Raw genomic sequence first — 19,735 nt, forward strand, 5'->3', positions numbered from 1 at the left:
GCCCCAAAGACATGGATTCTGTCCTATTCATTCAGTATCCCCAGAACCTGGCACATGCTGGATGCTCAAAAAACGGTTGAATTTGAATTCCGACAGTTCATAAAATGGTTTAATGTATCGTTTTTAGGCAATCGTCCTAAATTTCTCTGCTTTTTGCCATATTTTGCTATATTTGCATTATTTTATATAAGAATATATAAGTACATTTTTATCAAGTTGGTTTTCATTCATCCTCTTCCAAACTCTCCATATTTACATGCTTTGGCTTGAAAGATTCAGAGTTTAGTAGAAGTGATCTATGCCTCTCTCTAGTTGGTGAGAATGCTTATCTTCCATCTTCCAGTATTCAGCAGCCTTTACCCTTGAAATGGATACTTCCCATGAAGGCTGTTGGGGCAGCTTAATTTCAGTGATGTCATTTAAGCCTCATCAAAAGGTCAGCATGAAAGCTAAGTACCTTCTTCCTTCAAATACCTACGCAGAATCATGGCTTTTCAGAGCTGGGGCCAAAGTTTTCAGACTCTGGAGTTTCTATGAACCAGCATTAATATTAAAGAAGAAAAAAAAAAAGGCTGCTGAATTGATATTCTTCCAGGGAATGCCATGAAAAACAATTAAGCTTCTATTAACACAGTATCGCTTCCTGCAACGCACAAGCCAGCCCCAACAATACGGAATTTCCAGCTCCAAATGGCAACAGTGCTGAGGTTAAGAAACCCTGGATTAGCCGATGACCTAATGAAGGGCAAAAGCAGAAGCTGGCAGACATGTGCAGGTTGAAACCATGGAATGGACTGCCCAGGTGGGCTGTGATGGGGTCAGCCAGCGGGGGCGGGGGGGGGGCTGGACCGGCGAACCCAGACCTCGGTGGGATGGTGGGACAGCGTCAATCACTCACTGACATTCTGATTTTTAAATGGGATACACCGCATAAAATGCTTAACGCTGTGCCTGGCGCACAGTCAATTCTCTATAAATAGCACTACTATTATTGTAAGTGTTCAATTAATGCTGCCATTTTTAAGACAAGGGGAAAATATTTTTATCTTCCTGAAAGGTGTGCTGAGCTCCTTCATGGATTTGGAGTGCAGCCCTTAGGAGACAAGATTTGCTGGGGAATCAAAGGCCTCTAGAATGGATTTCAAAGATTTGAGATTCCCAGAGGTAATCAATCTGAGGAGTAACAAAGAGGTGGGAGGCGGAAAGGAAAGGGAGGAGCCTGATGGAGTGTGAAACTGAGGACCCCTTCCCAAGAAGAACAACAACCTCCCTTGTGGGTGAGGAGGTGGTTCAAAACTATTTTAAGATGTAGGACAGGTCAATATACAGCTTGAGGCTGTTGTATCTCAGCAACACGAGGAACGATTCTTTCGCTCCACCCCATCTCGAGCTTCTGTGACATTTTCTACAATGGTGCATGGGTTTCATAAACTAGGTTTTTGGTGGAAATCGAGGTAGGGTCTACATTTTCCATTTGCGTTGGGACGGTGGAGAACGGAGGCAGTGGCCCGGAAGCAGAGGCCAGGAGCCACAGGTGACCACTAGGACAGAAGGTGACTCAAGCTCTCAGAAATCCCAGTAGGGCCTCAGACTTCCTCAGGATGTGGAATGTGGGGGGTTGAGCCCTAGCTCCTCAGCAGACACCTGTCTTACATTTTCGTAGTAAACGAGCCATCTGGTCTTACACCTGGGCATGAGTAAGGTAAGATGGGCCTGGTTCCAAAGTTCTGCACCTGCTCCAGTTGGGTCAGAACGTGGCCAAACTGTTTTTGTTCTAGAATAACCCAGAGTCTAAACAAACACTGGCTTAAAAATCTTGGAGGGCTAGTGAGAGATCTGCCCTGGCTCCTCAGGGCCAGCCACAACTGGTCTGACTTTTAGGTATGTAATATCTGACCCTTGTAGGACTAGAGGTAGAACTGTCTTTGTGTCCATGTGATTGGAGCCACATAAGCATCTGTGATGTAACAACCAAATAGCCAGAGGGCATAAGGAATAACAATGTTGCTGGGCAACCTGGCTTCATTACCTCTATGGCTTTGGTCAAGATGCTCCCCTGTGCAAAATTCCCTGAAGTCTTTCCTGGCCCCCCACCCCCACCCCAACTTCCCCTTCCTGTGCATCAGAGAACCAATAAGACCCCTTCCAACTCTAGCAATCTCGGTATCATGACACAGAGAAGTGACCAAGGGCTTGGGGTTTAGTATGAGACAAACCAGACTCCATTGTGTCACCCCAGGGAACTTTCTTTGCCTCTGTGCGGTAGTGTTTGCATTTGTAAAATGGTTGGGGGCAAACAACTGCCTCATGGATGGACTCACGGTGGTAATTAATATACAGGGCGCTTAACCCGCTGCAAGAGCTTGACAGTGAGCCATTATCCATCTTCTAATCGCCTGACAAATTCATCTCACTCACCTTTCCTGTCCCAGCTCTTTTAGTTCCTTCTCATTTAAATCTTGAATATTCACTTGGGTGGTAAATCTTACATTGTTTTTCTCTGTCCCTCCTTCCCAGGGCCCACCCTCCGCGGACGCAGAGAGTCGGCTGACGGGATGGTTGGTCAGCGACAGCGGTCTCCGCGGCAGTCAGTCCTGGGCTTAGGAAGTCTCCGAACGGCCAGTTCTGAGCCTCTGTAGCACTGCCCTGCGGAGGAAGCCGCCGCCAGACCACATCTCAGGGGCGCGAGTGGAAGAACCACACTGCAGCAGAGGTAACCCGCAGGGACCGCGGCCAATGACGGGGGATGGGCGCACTAGAAGATAACGGGATGACCAGGATCAAACACGCGCCATGCCACCTCCGCCGGGCTTCCTTATCCTCCAGCCGGCGGCCCCAGCTAACCTCTCCGATTTCGACAGTAGCTACAGAAGTGACAGCCACGTGGACCGCGGGGGAATGGAACGTTGGGGTGGGGGGCGGGGCTGGAAGGGCGCTCCGCAGGGGAAGAGGGACCCGCGCCCGCGCGCTCGCGCGCCGGCTGCCAAGCGACGCCGCCGGGAGCGCGCACGCTACTGACGTCACGTGACATTCACCCAATGAGCGAAGGCTGAAGGGAAGCGCCGTCCCGCCCCCTCCCGCCCCCTGCGGCCGCCGCCGCCGCCGCCGCCGAAGCAGCCGCCTTCGGGAGCGTCTGAGGAGCCGCGGGCGGCTGCAGCCTCGGGCATCGCGCGGCGCCGGTAGGAGCCGCCGGACGAGGCCCAGGGAGCAGCTCGTCCCGACCCCGCCGCCCGATGTTCTCAAGATGGAGGCAGCGGGGGCGGCGGCGTGAAGAAAGCCGCGCTGTGGGCGCGGGAGCGGTGGCCCGGGTCGTCCGGGCGGAGGCGGGGGCGGGATGGGGCTGCTGCTCATGATCCTGGCGTCGGCCGTGCTGGGCTCCTTCCTCACGCTCCTCACGCAGTTCCTGCTGCTTTACCGCAAGCAGCCCGAGCCGCCGCCGGACGAGGCCGCCCGCGCGCGCGACGGCTTCCGCTACATCAGGCCGGTGCCGGGCCTGGCCCTGCGGGAATACCTTTATGGCGGCGGCGGGGCTGAGGAGTCCTCCGGCGGGCCCCCCGAGGGCGGCGCGACCCCGACCCCGGAGACCCCCGCCCCGCCGACGCGGGAAACCTGCTACTTCCTCAACGCCACCATCCTGTTCCTGTTCCGGGAGCTGCGGGACACCGCGCTGGCCCGCCGCTGGGTCACCAAGAAAATCAAGGTGGAGTTCGAGGAGCTGCTGCAGACCAAGACGGCCGGGCGCCTGCTGGAGGGGCTGAGCCTGCGGGACGTGTTCCTGGGCGAGACCGTGCCCTTCATCAAGACCATCCGCCTCCTGCGGCCCGTGGTGCCCTCGGCCGCCGGTGAGCCCGACGGCCCCGAGGGGGAGGCGCTGCCCGCCACCTCCCCGGAGGAGCTGGCCTTTGAGGCGGAGGTGGAGTACCACGGGGGTTTCCACCTGGCCATCGACGTGGACTTGGTCTTCGGCAAGTCCGCCTACCTGTTCGTCAAGCTGTCCCGGGTGGTGGGAAGGCTGCGTTTCGTCCTCACCCGCGTGCCATTCACCCACTGGTTCTTCTCCTTCGTGGAGGACCCGCTGATCGACTTCGAGGTGCGCTCCCAGTTTGAAGGGCGGCCCATGCCCCAGCTCACCTCCATCATCGTCAACCAGCTCAAGAAAGTCATCAAGCGCAAGCACACCCTCCCCAGTTACAAGATCAGGTGAGAGGCAGGGGCGGGGGAGGCACCCACAGGCGCGGGGGTGAGGGCCTCGCTGCTGGGATCCGGGCTTGGGTTGCCTGCGGGAGTGGGAAGGGCAACGGCTTCTCCCCAGCTCCTGCTTGTCCAGGGATCTCCCCAACCCTGGACAGAGCCCTAGATAAAGGCCGTCAGCGCACACCTTTTCCTGGAAGGGCACGACTAGGAGCTAGAAACCTTTTTGCGTGTTCTTGGGCGCACCAGGTGCTGTCAGTGTGGGTGGAAGCAGCATATTGAGGGTGGACGGGAAGTAAGTCCACCCTCATCCCCAGGAGTTGGCTCTGGGGCTGTTGAGAAACTGCGTGTGGTTGCTGCATTAAGGCCACTTTGCAGAGTCGCCTTAGCCACGTTGAGACATTGTTCCTGGTCACAGAGTGCGGGCAGGAAGGATGTGCTGGTGCCCAGGACTGTTATGTTTGCAACGGCGGGCCTCTGGCAATGACAGCTTTCAGGGCAGAGGTAGTAGCTTGTCAAGGAAAACGAGTTGGGATACATATTGTCCTTCTCCGAACGTGTTGTGTTAATGTTATCTGCCCTTTTGGAGGTTCTGTAGCACAGACCCACACTCTGCCCCTCATGTGTCACCTCTGTGGCTGTAAGTTGCTCTCACAGGACCTGACTCACCCTGCAGGTAGTATTTTAATGCTAGTTAGTGATTTTTAACTGATAAAGCTCCCCTGTTTCTGGTGGCTTAATTTTATGTATTATACTGTGTTGATTAATGTACAAGGTGTGTTTTTGTTTATTCGGTGTTTTGGGTTTTTGTTTTCGTTTTTAATGCTATAGGACAAGTGGAAAGGAAAAGGAAGTTTTGCAGGGCCAGACTTGGGTCTGGAAAGGATTGTTGTTGGAGTAGAAAGTGTCATGCATGGCTGTTTCTTCTTAAAAAATGGCTGAATATTTAATTTCACTTTAATTTTGTGTTCATTAAAATGTTTGACTCTTTTGGGTTTTGTCCTTTATCATAAAACTAGAGGCCCCGTGCAGGCAATCGTGCATGGCGGGGTGTGGGGGTAAGGCGGGGAGGGTCCCTCAGCCCAGCCTGCACCCTCTCGCAATCCGGGACCACTGGCTCCTAACTGCTCGCCTGCCTGCCTGCCTGCCTGCCTGCCTACCTGCCTGCCTGCCTGCCTCATCACCCCTAACCACTTTGCCTGTCTGCCTCATTGCCCCTAACCACTCTCCTGCCTGCCTGATCTCCCCTAACCACCTCTGCCTCGGCCCCATTGCGGCTTCGTCTGGAAGGACATCCAGAATGATGTCTAGAAGGTCGTCCTGCTGTCTGGTCTAATTAGCATATTACCCTTTTATTATTATAGATATGTCAATCTGGTATTTGCCCTACCTATTGCTGTTAGTGGAAGTTGCCTATTTCAATCTAGATCACTAATTTTCTATCAGTCTCAAGCATTAGTGACCAAGATAATGCAGAAATATTTTATGTTTGGGTTTAGGATGGGTTATTGACTTGTGTACATGTGGCAGATTTCCCTTACTAATTATGTCTTGTTTTAGGCCAGTGGTCGGCAAACCGCGGCTCGCGAGACACATGCGGCTTGCAAGCCACAGTTTGCCGCTCTGTTGACTAATGAGTTTGCTGACCACTGTTTTAGGCTAATAGCCCAGAGTAACAGCTTAAAACTAAAACTGTCAGGTAGCTGGAGAAGTTTACTTTATAATGGAAATATTTCCATACATTTGCAGAGGATGGTGAACTGGTTGTTCACCGTGTTTGATTTCTTGTTCTGTGAAGTTGAACATAGTTTATGGAACCTGCTTTAAGCTCTGGAACATAAGTGACTAAATTATAAATGAGTTCTAGTGTTTAAGCAGTGAGAGGTTTATAGTAGTGTGAGGCTAAGAAAGTCATGAGAAAACTTTTTGCAGATTTTGATATTCTATCATAATATTGATTCGATATTTTCTGGGTAACTCAGGTAATAAAAATTTGACTGACTTATTATTTGGGGATTATTTGCAGAATAGTCAGTAGCAGTGAGGCTGCATATCATTTTTAGGGTTTTTTTAAAACTTAAAATTCAGTTAAATCTGAAAGAAATTATGAGTAGGAGTTATGAAGCCATTAATAATAGGTCTATTACTTGGAAGGAACTTTATCATCTATCATTGAATAGCATCACCATTTGAAATACAGCTAAATTGCTTTCATTTACTTTATCTGAAGGATTTTTAAAAAACAGCATGCATTTAGTTATGTATGATATTTCAACTTTTAAACCTTAAACATTAAATGATCACCTCCAGAAATGTACACATTTGTGTTCTTTGTATTAGAAGGTATTTCAAAGATCAATCAGTAATTACTGCACAGAATGTATTACTCAATCTGTAACTGTTATTGTACACCTACTATGTGCTTATTGTTCTAGGTGCTGGGGCTTCAATACTAAACAGCCTCAACCATTGAGGAGCTTGAATTAGCTATACCTAGTAAGATTTAAACTACTATGTGATTGATGGGGTTGAAGTCACGAGGAAGCTGATTTTACTTTAGTAAGAGAAAAATACAGAAGTGTGAGGATAAAAAGGACTGTTTTGAGGGATATTGAAATCTCTTGTCTGTGTAGCTGTTCTACCAGAAGTTTTTAAACGTGTTGTGGAATGGATTCAAATTTCAGCTAAGAGGATGAATTAAAACATTTAAGATGTATAACAATTCTCATAATGAGAATCAAAGTAGCTAGTGTTTATTCTTTTTTATAGATTAGGGAGTAGTGCTCAGAGTAGTTAAATAACTTGCTTAAAGTCACACAGCTGTCAAGTGATGAAATCCAGCTCTGATAAAGCCAGGCTGCCTTTATCTTAAACTCTGCCACTTTGTTCACAAGGGATTATATCTTTGGGCACTGCCCCATATAGCATTTCTTTTTTAATCCAGCAGATTTTGTTTCCAAATAGGTCTGCTAGTTTATCCTTTTTAGCCATCTAATCTATTTAGTAGAGCTAAAACAGTAAAGAAAATTGTACTGAGTCTTAGAATCCTTTGGCACTGTTATTATATATTATGTAACAGAAATAACTTGCCAATTAACATTGTTGTCACTTCTTCCCTCTGTTTGTTTTTCCATTTTCATGTTGTTAAGGGAAAGGTGGCCATCAGGATGGCCAGTTCCTGATGTCTCATCTAGAGATGCGAAGGAGTTGAACTGGTGCTAAGGACCCAGCTGATGGACACTTCATTTTACTCAATTAACACAGTTTGTAAAACATTATATTTTTTTAAATGAGTTTTAATATGTATACATTTTCTACATATTATAATTCTAATTTTACTAATATAATTCTAAATTCAGCCACCTCAATACTAATAGTTTTGATTTTTTTTCTAAAAATGTGTATTTTAAAAAATAGTAAAGTAGTGGCCGTTTAAAAAATTAACCCCAAAATTAGTCTTCAAAAGAGAAAGACTACATGGAGAATCTGTGAGTATAATAGTCCTAGGTGTTTAAGGTCTGGGATACAGATATTTGAACTTCTTACTAAGGCGTCTGGTCTTAGAGTATTAGTGCTGTGTAGGGGTTTGCTGGCAGTCTCTACTTGGCACACAAGCTGGTGTTAGGACCACGAGTTAAGAATTGTTTTTACATTTTTAAACTTTCACATTTAAAGTTGTTTAAAAGAGAAGAAGAATATGAGACAGACCATATGGATCCACAGGTAATAAAATATCTGGCCCTTTATAAAAAAAGGTTTCCTAACCCTTGCTCTAAACTCTTAAAAAAAACCCTAAAACAAAAAATTGTGCTTAAATGCTTACCAAAAAAGGAGCACATATGCATATATGATGAAAGGTACTCTTTTTTTGAGAGTCCTTTCTTTTTGAAAAGCTAATGAAACCTGTGTACTCTGCAGGAAAATGCATAATGAAGTTTTCATTTAATTTCATGAAATTTATAGTCCCCTCAAAATCTGTCTAGGGTTCTTAGACTCCAGGTTGAGTAATAAACAAAGACAGAAGGATTCAACTTTGTTGCCATACATCTAACTAACACTAACATGCTAAAATAAATACTAGGCTCTTCATAATTTTGCTGGTCTTTATAGAATGTATACAGGATTTGTGTAGCTCAGGCATTTCTAAAAAACCTCTCTGCCCCAAAAAGCGTGACCTGTCATGCCCACTCCCCCATTAAGATTCCCTACTCTGGATTCCAATAATTACAGGCTGTTGTTGTTCCTTGTGATTAAGCCCCTATCCCAGTGGTCGGCAAACTCATTAGTCAACAGAGCGGCAAACCGCGGCTTGCCAGCCGCATGTGGCTCCCGAGCCACATTTTGCCGACCACTGCTCTATAGCATGCTGAGACATATTGAATCAGTTGTTCAGTAAGGGTTTCTACCACTAAATACCTTGTTTAGAAGTTAAATACCCAACATTTCTTCCCATCACGTTCTTCATTTTCTCAGAATGTCACCAGGAAACCAGTGCTGTTAAAACATTCCTTTGTTCCTTCCTAGAGTCAGGAACTAACAACTTTGGCATGGCATCAGAGCACATCACATTTCATTGGAAACTCATAAAGCAACTACCTGGTCATTGGCAGAAGTTTTACAGAGTAGTTTTAAAATCTCTCTTGCCACATTGCTAAGACTGGCATAAAACCACATACTTACTGTACTTGTACCAGGGAAGACTGAGGTGTGTTAATTATTTACCTTCAGATGAATAGAACTGCAGGTGCCAAGTAGAGACTGCCAGCACTAGAGAACAACTTCATTCTTTTGGGTTGAGGCTATTGAGAAGTACTTAAGTTGTCTATTCTGGTGATAGAGCTTTGGAGTAATGTGTACCTGACTTCAGCACTATTAAGGCCTTATCTTCCCTTAGTCTAAGTGTCCATATCTATAAAATGGAAATATCTATCTAAAAGGGTGTAATAAATGTCCCATATATGAAACCTTCTGAATAAATGTATCTTTCCTTTAGTACCTAATTGAATATACAATTTATTGATTATGCTACATTTGCCAGACATTTTTCTAGAGATATTTCAGACACTTGACTAGATAGATGTAGTTAGGCAATGTATTACAGATGTTTCCCTTTCAAATGAGTGATAAGCTCATAAAAAAATTCAGTTAGAAAATATGAAATATCAAAGTGAAAACTCTCTTATAATGTCTTTAAAGGAAACTGTTAAATTTAGAGACTGTGCATCCATGTTTTTTCTAAATGTATTCTAATTTATTAAATTTATACGGACAGAATCATAGTTGGTACCTTGCTTTTTATGTTAGTATCTTGCCTTTTTTTTTTTTTTTTTTAACTATTGGGTTTTCTAAATATACCTACTTCATTTGTTTTAATAGGTACTTAGAATTACTTTGATCAGAAATACCATAAGGTAACCAATTTCTTGTTGATTGTTTTTCAGTTTCTCATTAATATAAATAATGATACCATAAACATTTTTCTACCTATATCTTTGTGTAGATACTAGGTTTTTTCTTTACAGGTTTTTTAATTTAGTTTTTTTTTTTTTTGCTAGGTTTTTGCAAATATTATAATAGTATTTAGGATCATAAAGAAGTTAAAAATGTACTCCTCCCCTTTTTACTTTTATCCCCCTGAAAATGCTAAGTCTGAGGTATACACTTTACTCTGAAACACATATGTACAAGCTTCTTATATATATAGGAGGTGCCTTTCCCTCTATCCCTCTCTGCATCTCCTCCTCCCTTTCTCCTTAATAGTAAAGTGGGGGAACATAATATAAATGTGACCCTCCAAAATGGGTCTGTAAGTGTAACATGGACATTCCTCCAGCAATATGTATGGGTCTAATTCATTTGCTGCTTTACTCCATTCCTGGCCATTCTATTCTTTCTTTCTCTGATGTTGTCTTCAATACCCTTCCTCTCAGTCTGTTCTGGCCTCCTTGGCTGTTCTCACACTCCAAGCATACACCTGTCACAAGGCCTTTGCTAGCCCTTCTTTAGGAATGTTTTTCCTGCAGATAGCCAAGGAGCTCACCCCATCACTTTTCAGCTCCCTGCCTAAATATCACTTTTCAACTATAAAACACATTAGTACTTTAAGTGCAGTCCCCCCCGCCCCAAGCTTTTTATTGATCTATACTATATATGCATGTGCATGTGTGTATTTTGTGTGTATATACAGAAACTGCCCAAATCTCAAGTGTACACTTGATAAATTTTCACAAAGTCAATTCAGCCACATAACTGAAGTACTGGGACTTTGAATTCAGGCTATCTAAAGAATACCCATATTCTTTAAATTTCTTGAACAAAATATATGAAACATATCTTATTTAACCTATTTTTTAAAAAAATATGTTTTTATTGATTTTAGAGAGAGAGGAAGGCAGAGGGAGAAATAGAAATATTGATCGGCTGCCTCCTGCATGGCCCCATTGAGGAGGAAGCCCAAAACCCAGGCATGTGTCCTGACCTCTTAGTGCAGGGGTGGATGCTCAACCACTGAGCCACACTGGCTGGGCTTATTTAACCTTTTAATGGTTTATGGTTGTCATAAAGGCAGGTTGATGGTATGTAATACAGTGCTCATTGTAAAGTGAGTACTGAAGAGGAGTGTCCTCCCCTACGCACGCGCACATTATGCTGATTGAAGTCTCCCACGGTTGACAATGCTGACTTCAGGGTCTGTGTGGCACCTTATGAAGGCCTTCTCTCCTCCTCTCATTTCCACACACAAGCAAAAACAAAACATGAATGTGTTTGCAACCTTCTCTGACACTCCAGAAGCCTTGATTTTTAATTCCACACCCCTAGGAAAGGTCAATATCGATAAACTGTAGGTGATACTTTCCTTGGACTAGTATAGAATAACAATAAAACTTATTTTCACTGGCTGGTGCATGATTACCAATTTTTATGGAATCAGCGGAATGTATTTTTATTTCAATCTAATCATGGACTTTGGGTATTTATGCCCATGATTTCTTCATGAATTGTATGGAGAACGAAGCTGTTGATATGGTGGATGGAGTACTGAAATGTCTGTGTTTTGATTTGCATTATATTGGTAAAAGAGCTAGAAAATTTCCCACTTCCCAGCATAATTAGTTCTTGGTGGTATGTACTTAAAAACAAAAACGCTGTGATTACCACAGAAAAAAAGTGTTTTAGTTGGGTTTATTATTTTGTATTAGGTACCTGTTAGGTGTACTTGGTTTGTTGATAAGGTATATGCCATTTAGAGCAGGTATTTGTGACCTAAGTATATTTACAAATTAGTATTTCTTTTAGGATCAACTCTATATTCTACCTATATAATCTGTATAAGTGACTACTATTTTTTTTCCTGTAAAACCTTAAATAGCAATAACGGAGATATAATTTCTGTTTAGTAGCTGGCTACAAGAATATATTTTGGAAAGCAACTATATTGTTCTTAGATATAACTATTTCATACAGATATCAATATCTACAAAATAGTGTATCTGCTGTTTGTGTTACATGCCAATTTGCACACAGTAATCAGTCGTTCACGAATGCCAGATTATACACATACTCAATACTAGGGATGATTGTGGTTGCTGACTACACAGTCTTGCTAGCTCTTAGTCATTTGGTCAAACAAGTAAATAATTCAAAGCTTTTAGTTCTGTGAAACTTGCTGAGGCTAAAGTAAGAGTTATTCTATTATAGTTAATTTCATTGTATTTTTATAATGCATTGAAAATCTTATTTTGTTCTCACCATTAACTATAATATTATTTTTTGTAAAATTTAGGACAGGTGATGTCTGGTTTATTTTAATATTTGAAAAGGTTATCAGTTCTCAGTACTTAGCTTTAGATTTTAATCAGGACTAGAATTGCAAACTCTTGACATGAAGAATTTAAAATATGTACTCAGTTATTCCAAGATTCCTGTCAGTCAACAGACTCTATAATAATAATTGTTGGAGCCTTGGGGATACTCTATGCTCTTAAGGTTTCTCTTGAAAGTAATTCAGCCTCTTGCCCTGCAACAATAGGATTACATCACGAGGAACTTCTGCTTTATTCCTGGAATTATATTGATTTGTTGATTTAGTGTATCCTTGGACAAATTGTGCAACTTGTTATTTTTGAGACTTAGTAAAATAAAAACCTAAAGCTGTTAAAGTTCTTAGATAAAATAATTATGTAAATGTAAGGTAGTGTTATTATTCACTTCTCTTTTATTTTTGCATAGGTCAAATGCAGGGATTTTTTGCAAATATGCAGGTACAAATCATCTTTAAAATATTTCCGTTGAATAAGTTCAACTTTAGGAATTAAAAACTAAGAGAAGCAGAGATATTAGTACAGATAAAATTAAAAATCATTTAACTTCAGAAGGTGCTTTGTTACTTTTATTTGGATAGAGAAAAAGGAGAAAGTTGGGACAGTTAAAGTGTTAACTTTTTCTCATTTCTCTTGTTCAGATCTTTTGCTGTTCTTTACCTCATACGTAGAATGGACATCTTGTCCATTTGGTACATTTAACTGGCTTTAGAAGACCAGTCCTCTGAATTATAGACTTTATTGTTCATTGTCTTTACCATAGTAGGAAGATAATAATTTTGTCTTAAGATGTTTTCTCTTCCTCCATCCACTAGACTTCAGAAGAGATTCCGTTTACTGAGTAAATGTTTGATACCATCTTTGTCCAGGGTACTGTTCACTCTAAAGAAAATTAGTGCTGAGAGGGAATAAATGATGTACTTTAAGATAATAGGTTACAACTTTGAATTTAAGAGATACTGTCTAAAACAGTGGTTTCCAAAGTGTGGCTTGGGGACTCTATTGGATCTCCAAGACCCTTGGGCTGTGACTGTCTACTAAGTCAAAACTATACTCATAATTAAATAAAAACTAGAGGCCTGGTGCATGAAAATTCATGCACTGGATGGGGGTGGGGGTCCCTCAGCCTGGCCTGCCCCCTCTCACAGTCTGGGAGCCCTCAGGGGCAGGAGGTGACCTGGCGATCAGGGGAAGGCGATGCCCCATCACACCTCTGCTGCTGCCACTGCCGGCAGTGCAAGCCTTGGCTGGCCCTGGTTATCTGAGCCTCGGGCGGCTCTGGGCGGCTGGGCAGCCACCATCCGAGGCTTGCCTGTGCCTCGGGCCAGCCCTGGGCAGCTGGGGGGCTAAGGGGACTGGGGGACTCTGGAGGCCTTGACGCGCCTGCTGCCCTGGCAGGGCTGAGGGGACTGGGTGCCTCCATCTCTGAGGGCGTGGCAGTCAATTCGCATATTTCCTCCTTATTGGCTGTGGGCGCTGCCATCTTTGAGGGTGGGTCAGTCAATTAGCATACACACTCCTTATTGGCTGTGGGCGCCACCATCTTTTGCGACAGCATGAGGGTCAATTAGCATATTCCTTCTTTATTAGATAGGATATTACTTGCCTTTTCATTCTCATTCTCTCACAAGTATACGATGGAGTTTTCCAGGAGTTACATGATGTGTAATTATATTATCATCCTGGTGGCTAATGGGATGTGAGCTTGTGTTATTGTTATGTTTAAAAGTGCTATCATTTAAAATTTCTAATGTGTTAAATACCTCTATATATAAAAGCCTAATATGCTAAATGTCTAATTGTTTGGCCAGTCGCTATGACACGCACTGACCACCAGGGAGCAGACCCTCAATTCAGGAGCTGCCCCCTGGTGGTCAGTGCACTCCCACAGGGGGAGCGCCACTCAGCCAGAAGTAGGGTTCATGGCTGGCGAGCGCAGTGGTAGTGTTGGGAGCCTCTCCCACCTCCGCGGCAGCGCGGAGGATATCCAACTGCTGGCTTAGGCCCGTCCCCCTCTCCTTTCCCCGCTCCCCGCCCCCCATCAGTCAGACATCCCCCAAGGGCTCCTGGACTGTGAGAGGGTACAGGCTGGGCTGAGGGACGGCCCCCCGTACCCCCCACCCCCGAGTTCACAAATTTCGTGCACCGGGCCTCTAGTGATAATAACCCACATAAACAATGGTTCTTTGGAGTCCTTACTACTTTCTAAAAATGTATAGGGATTCTGTGAACAAAGTATTTGAGAACTGGTCTAACTTGAAGTTTACTTATTTTTACTGTATGTAAAAGAGACGTTCCTGTTGCCTCACTTGGCAAGTCAGGTTTCATAAATATTAGATACATAATTTTCAGTTGATTTATAGTATTGCTTGTACACCTTGGTGTTGTAAAGAGCAAAGGGTTGAGTATTTCAGTGCAGTTTGACTGGACCATTTACTATGATCATGGAAAGCCACCTAAACTTCATCTTTAGTTTCTTCATATGTAAAATAAGTCTATAATTGTTATGAGTCATGAGAATCAGGGGTGTATATGAAAGTATGTAATTTACAGAAAGGTATAAAGTGGCAGTTTTTATATTCACTTATTTAAAGGCATGTGTTGGGGGAGCTGGTAAAGAGGAATAGAAGGAGTTTGGATTTGAAGACAGTTCTCATGGTTCTGTCCCCCCTCCCCTCTATTTTTTTTTTTAATTTTGTGAAAACTGAGAATTTTAATTTAATTGATCATAGGCTATGGTCAGAGGCCCTCATTTGATGGGTCATGCTGAAAATAAAGAGATATGAGATTTATCAGATACGGTCAAGAGAATTACTTTGGTTCTCTAAGCAACTCATTTGATACTTTATCTCTAGTGCACAGGATATCAGTTAACATTGACTCACCTTTGAGTCACCAGTTATTGAGTTCTGTTATGAGGTCCTGCAGCCCTATTATCACTCTTTTGTTCAGCATTGAGATAAAACGACTTCAGAAAATTGTGAAGCATTTTAGATGTTGATTATTCTATGCAGAATTAGGAGTTTAGATAAAAGTGGACATTTCTTATTCATTAGAGGATATATGGGAGAGTTGGGGTGAGATTTTTTGTAGCAGTATTTGCTATCCTTGTTCTTAGTTTCATAACTATTCTGGAATACTTTTTTTCTCCTTAGGAGTACAGAAATTAAAATAATTTTCCCAAGTATGGACTTTGTCAGCATAGTGCACACCAAGGAATTCCGTAAATAGAACAATTCTCCATTGCTTTCTGTAAGTCAGTGTCTTAATATTCAGTTTAATGTAATCCTTAGTTACAAAGCTTAATGGCTCAGGTAGAAAGGTGATAATTAGGGCAGGGAGGCATATTGCCTATTGTTAATTTGATATCCTCACAAAGGACACGATTTTTAAAAATTAACTAGTATGATGACTAAAATTATGCCCATGTGGAATCTGAAATCTGAGGAAGACAGAGAGCTATAACCTTGAGCATCATACATGGTGAATGCTGAGTTCTGAAACGATTCCTTGTGGAAGGGAAGGCATTTGCTGCCTAACATGTCTCTAGGAGACCAGCCTTAAAATAGATAAATAGAAAGTTTGATAGGAAGTACTTCTAGAGCACCCCACTATACCAATATGAACTTTCTCATCTATCTATAATAACAAAACCATAATATGTTAATTAGACCGGACAGCCAAACAACCTTCCGGATGTCCTTCCAGATGAAGCCATGGTGGTGGGGGCCGAGGCAGAGGCAGTTAGGGGCAATCAAGCAGGCAGGCGAGCAGTTAGGGGCGATCAGGCTGGCAGGCAGAGTGGTTAGGGGCGATCAGGCAGTCAGGAAAGTGGTTAGGGGCGATCAGGCAGGCAGGCGAGCGGTTAGAGGGGATCAGGCAGGTGAGTGGTTAAGGGCAATCAGGCAGGCAGGCAGAGTGGTTAGGGGCCATCAGGCAGGCAGAGTGGTTAGGGGCAATCAGGTAGGCAGAGTGGTTAGGGGCCATCAGGGAGGCAGAGTGGTTAGGGGCAATCAGGCAGGCAGAGTGGTTAGGGGCCATCAGGCAGGCAGAGTGGTTAGGGGCCATCAGGGAGGCAGAGTGGTTAGGGGCAGTCAGGCAGGCAGAGTGGTTAGGGGCCATCAGGCAGGCAGAGTGGTTAAGGGCAATCAGGCAGGCAGGCAGAGTGGTTAAGGGCAATCAGGCAGGCAGGCAGAGTGGTTAGGGGCAATCAGGTAGGCAGAGTGGTTAGGGGCCATCAGGGAGGCAGAGTGGTTAGGGGCCATCAGGGAGGCAGAGTGGTTAGGGGCCATCAGGGAGGCAGAGTGGTTAGGGGCAATCAGGCAGCCAGGCAGGTGAGCAGTTAGGAGCCAGTGGTCCTGGATTGTGAGAGGAATGTCCGACTGCTGGTTTAGGCCCGATCCCGCAGGAATCCCTGTGGGATCAGGCCTAAACTGGCAGACATCCCCCATGGGGTCCCAGATTGCGAGAGGGTGCAGGCCGGGCTAAGGTCCCCCCCCCCACTCCCCTTCCCCTGTCCATGAATTTCGTGCACCGGGCCTCTAGTCCTTATAATAACTACCTTATACAGATGAATAAACTGAGGCTTTCAAAGTCCAAATAGCTTGCCCAGGGTCTCAAAGCTAGTAAATGTTAGAACCAAAATTCAAAACCAAGTACTGACTCTAAAATGTGTGTGCTTAACACTTCTTTAAATTGCCTTGTCAGGAAAAAGCTGAGAAGTGAAGGATGCTACGAGCTTTTTATTATTTCATGTAATCCTGATCACAGCACTGTGAGGTAGAGGTGTAATTAGTATCCTCCTTTTGTATATAAGGAAACTGAGGCTTAAAGTCAGAATTTGTTTGAGGTCATATTGCTGGGAGGCAACAGAATGGAATTCCAAGCTCAGCTGTTTGATTTTAGAGTCTGCTATTAACCACCGTTCAGTACTATCTATCATGTTTTTCTTTTCCTCCTGCATTTCACAATTTAGTTGGGAGGAGGGGGTGGTCTGGGAGAGCTAGAGAGAGAGAGGAATGTAAACAGGGTGATTGATGGCATAACAGAAGTGTGTATGAAGTGTTTTTAGAACACGGAGCAATTACCAGATGGTAGAGGAGAGGGGACAGGTTACAAAGAGGGGTGACTGAAATAGAACTTGGACAGTGAAAAGGAGCTTACCATGTAGGGCTAGTTGGGATCAGAGTGGTTAGCAGGCAGTCTCTTAGGAGAAATACTACGACAGTACTAACCTTAGTAAGCATGGAGGAGCTTGGTGTATGAATTGTCTTTTTAATGTAATATCAATTGAATTGTCTAAGTAAAATTGAACATTTGAAATTTAGACTCATGGTTTACCAATACATATAGGAAATTAAGAGTATTTTGAACCACTGATACTTTGTTTTCTTTATAGCTTACACCTAGTTTTGTATTAGTGTACTGTACTTTACATAATGTGCATGATAAAATTATGGCTAATTGAGGTTTTGTAATTATATTTAAATGAAGCAGGGGAACTCATTATTTAAAGGAATACTGAGGTACCTCTAAAGAACAATAAATGAAGAAACATTTTGATCACCTGATTGATTTGGTTTATATATTTGGTTTCGGAGAATTTGGAGCACAATTATGTTTGCTAGTGTCTTATGTGAGACTAAGGCAAAAACCACACAGAACTCCCAATTCCCTGTTTATAGCTGCCTGTTCTACATTCTTCCTTAGGCAGAATGTAAGTGTTGTTTATATTCTTAAGCCTGAAATAGGACTGTGTCTCTGAGTGCCTAACTTTGGCCTCTCTGTTCCTAAGTAAGCACAGTTGCTGAAGTTGTTAAGTGACATTTGAGCGGACTGTTAAGGGACAGTTTAGCTTTAGGCACAGGGAGATAGGATGGAAGTATAGTGTAGGTGGAAGAAATAGCAAAGGGACAGAATGTAGGGTATTGTGCGCTATCTTTAGAGCTTCAGTGAGGAAGCCAGTATGCCAAAAGGTGAGTAGAGAAAGAAGAAAACCAGGATTTGTGTGTCCCATTACATGCCAGGATCTTTACTAAGTGTTCACATCTGTGGACTCTCTAATATAGATGTGGTTTGTTTATAAATCTTAGAGATGTGGTAAGTCATGTGTGGTAGCTTTTTATTAAGAGAAAGAAAATGTTTGTTTTTTATTTAAAAAATATTCTTTTTAAGAAAAGGAAATGTAATTTCAGAAATCACAACATTCTAACTAATCATGAAAACCTGAACCAGGCCAATGGGAAACACAGAACAGCAGAAGAGATGTTTTAGAAATATTATGGAGGGGAATGGAGGTGGATGGAACTCATTGGTTGTAAAAGGTAACTTCAGGTTTCCAAATGCCTATGAAATTAGTGGAGCCAATAAGATAAAACAGGAGAGGAGGAACAAGTTTGAAGAAAAGGTGTTTAATTTAACTTTAAGCACCAATATATGAAACTTAAAAAAGCAGTAAGATCAAATGATGTTGCTAAGGAAACTGTAGAAGAGAAATAAGAGAGAACCCAGGTTGTTTTAGTATAGAGTACAAACCTACTTCTTCATTATGGGAAATTTTAAACTTAATCAGAAATTAAGAGAATAGTTCAAAACCCCATTATTCATAACCAGATAATTAACTTGTGGCCACTTTCAATCATCTATATCTCCTACAATCTCCTCTCCTGATTAATTTGAAACAAATCTCTAGGAGTTGGGACTATCCAATCCTATATAATAAAAGGCCAGCGACCGAACGGCAGAACAACCGGTCGACAAGTCACTATGATGCGCACTGACCACCAGGGGGGAGATGCTCAATGCAGGAGCTTCCCCCTGGTGGTCAGGGCGCTACCACAGTGGGAGCGCCGCTCAGCTGACCAGGATGAGTGGCTGCTTCTACTGCAAACCCCAGGCCGACGGGCAGGAACCTGGGCTGCGATCATCGCCTCCTCGCTCCCTACCGCCTCCTCTGGACTCCTGCAGGCTGCGCAGTGCTGCCGCCCCTGGGCTCTCAGAGCTGACCCTGGAGGCTGGGGAGGCAGGTTCGTGGCCGCTGCAGGACTGAGGCCTACTCCGCCGCCTCTCAATACTATTGTCCCTGGGCTCGGCCCCGACTGGGTCCCATGGAGAGGCGAGTGCTCCAGCTTCACAGAAGATGCCAGACCAGGGAGTAGCCGCTCAGAGGACAGGTCCACAGCCGCTTGGCTGATCAGGATGAGCGGGCCGATCCCCACAGGCCATGCCCCCCACCAGTTCACGAATTCTGTGCACCAGGCTTCTAGTAATCTCTGTGATTGTAAATGTGTTACTTTCACAGCACCTTCCCTCCTTGACAACCTCTACCTGAATATTTCCAGAGATAGAAGGGATGCAATGCAGTGAGCTGCCAAGGACACACACAAGCCATGCTGAAGTCAAGAAAGGATTTAGACTTCAGAATGTTTTTATATTGGGTTTGTAGTAAACCCTTTTTCTCTGAAGATCATAGTGTATGCAAACAGTTTTTCTGCTGCCATGTGTTCAGGGTGCTCATAGAGCAGTCTTGAAGACACATCTTAGAGCAAAAGCTTATTTTAGATGTTTAAAAAAGCTTCTCTCGGAGCCACATATGAGTAGATGGCTTAGCTACTCTTGTAAGTGTATAATTTAATACTGTATTTTTAAAATGTTACCGAAGTAATTCACATTTTTAATTAAATGTTTTTTCTTTTAAGATTTTACTAAAGTATATTATAAAAATT

The 19,735-nt window shown here is 43.6% G+C and overlaps 1 protein-coding gene across 1 annotated transcript in view; it reads left to right on the top strand.

The window, feature by feature from the left end:
- The first annotated feature begins 3,045 nt into the window (after window positions 1-3,045).
- PDZD8 (PDZ domain containing 8) overlaps window positions 3,046-19,735 on the top strand; it is a 60,397-nt gene continuing 43,707 nt past the window's right edge. The window contains exon 1 of the mRNA XM_080687484.1: window positions 3,046-4,200. Coding sequence (XP_080543610.1) covers window positions 3,335-4,200 — 866 coding nt within the window. The 5' untranslated portion in view covers window positions 3,046-3,334. The remainder of the gene's footprint in view (window positions 4,201-19,735) is intronic.

The sequence above is a fragment of the Plecotus auritus genome, assembly GCF_963455305.1.
Source record: "Plecotus auritus genome assembly, chromosome: 9".
NCBI lineage: Eukaryota > Metazoa > Chordata > Mammalia > Chiroptera > Vespertilionidae > Plecotus > Plecotus auritus.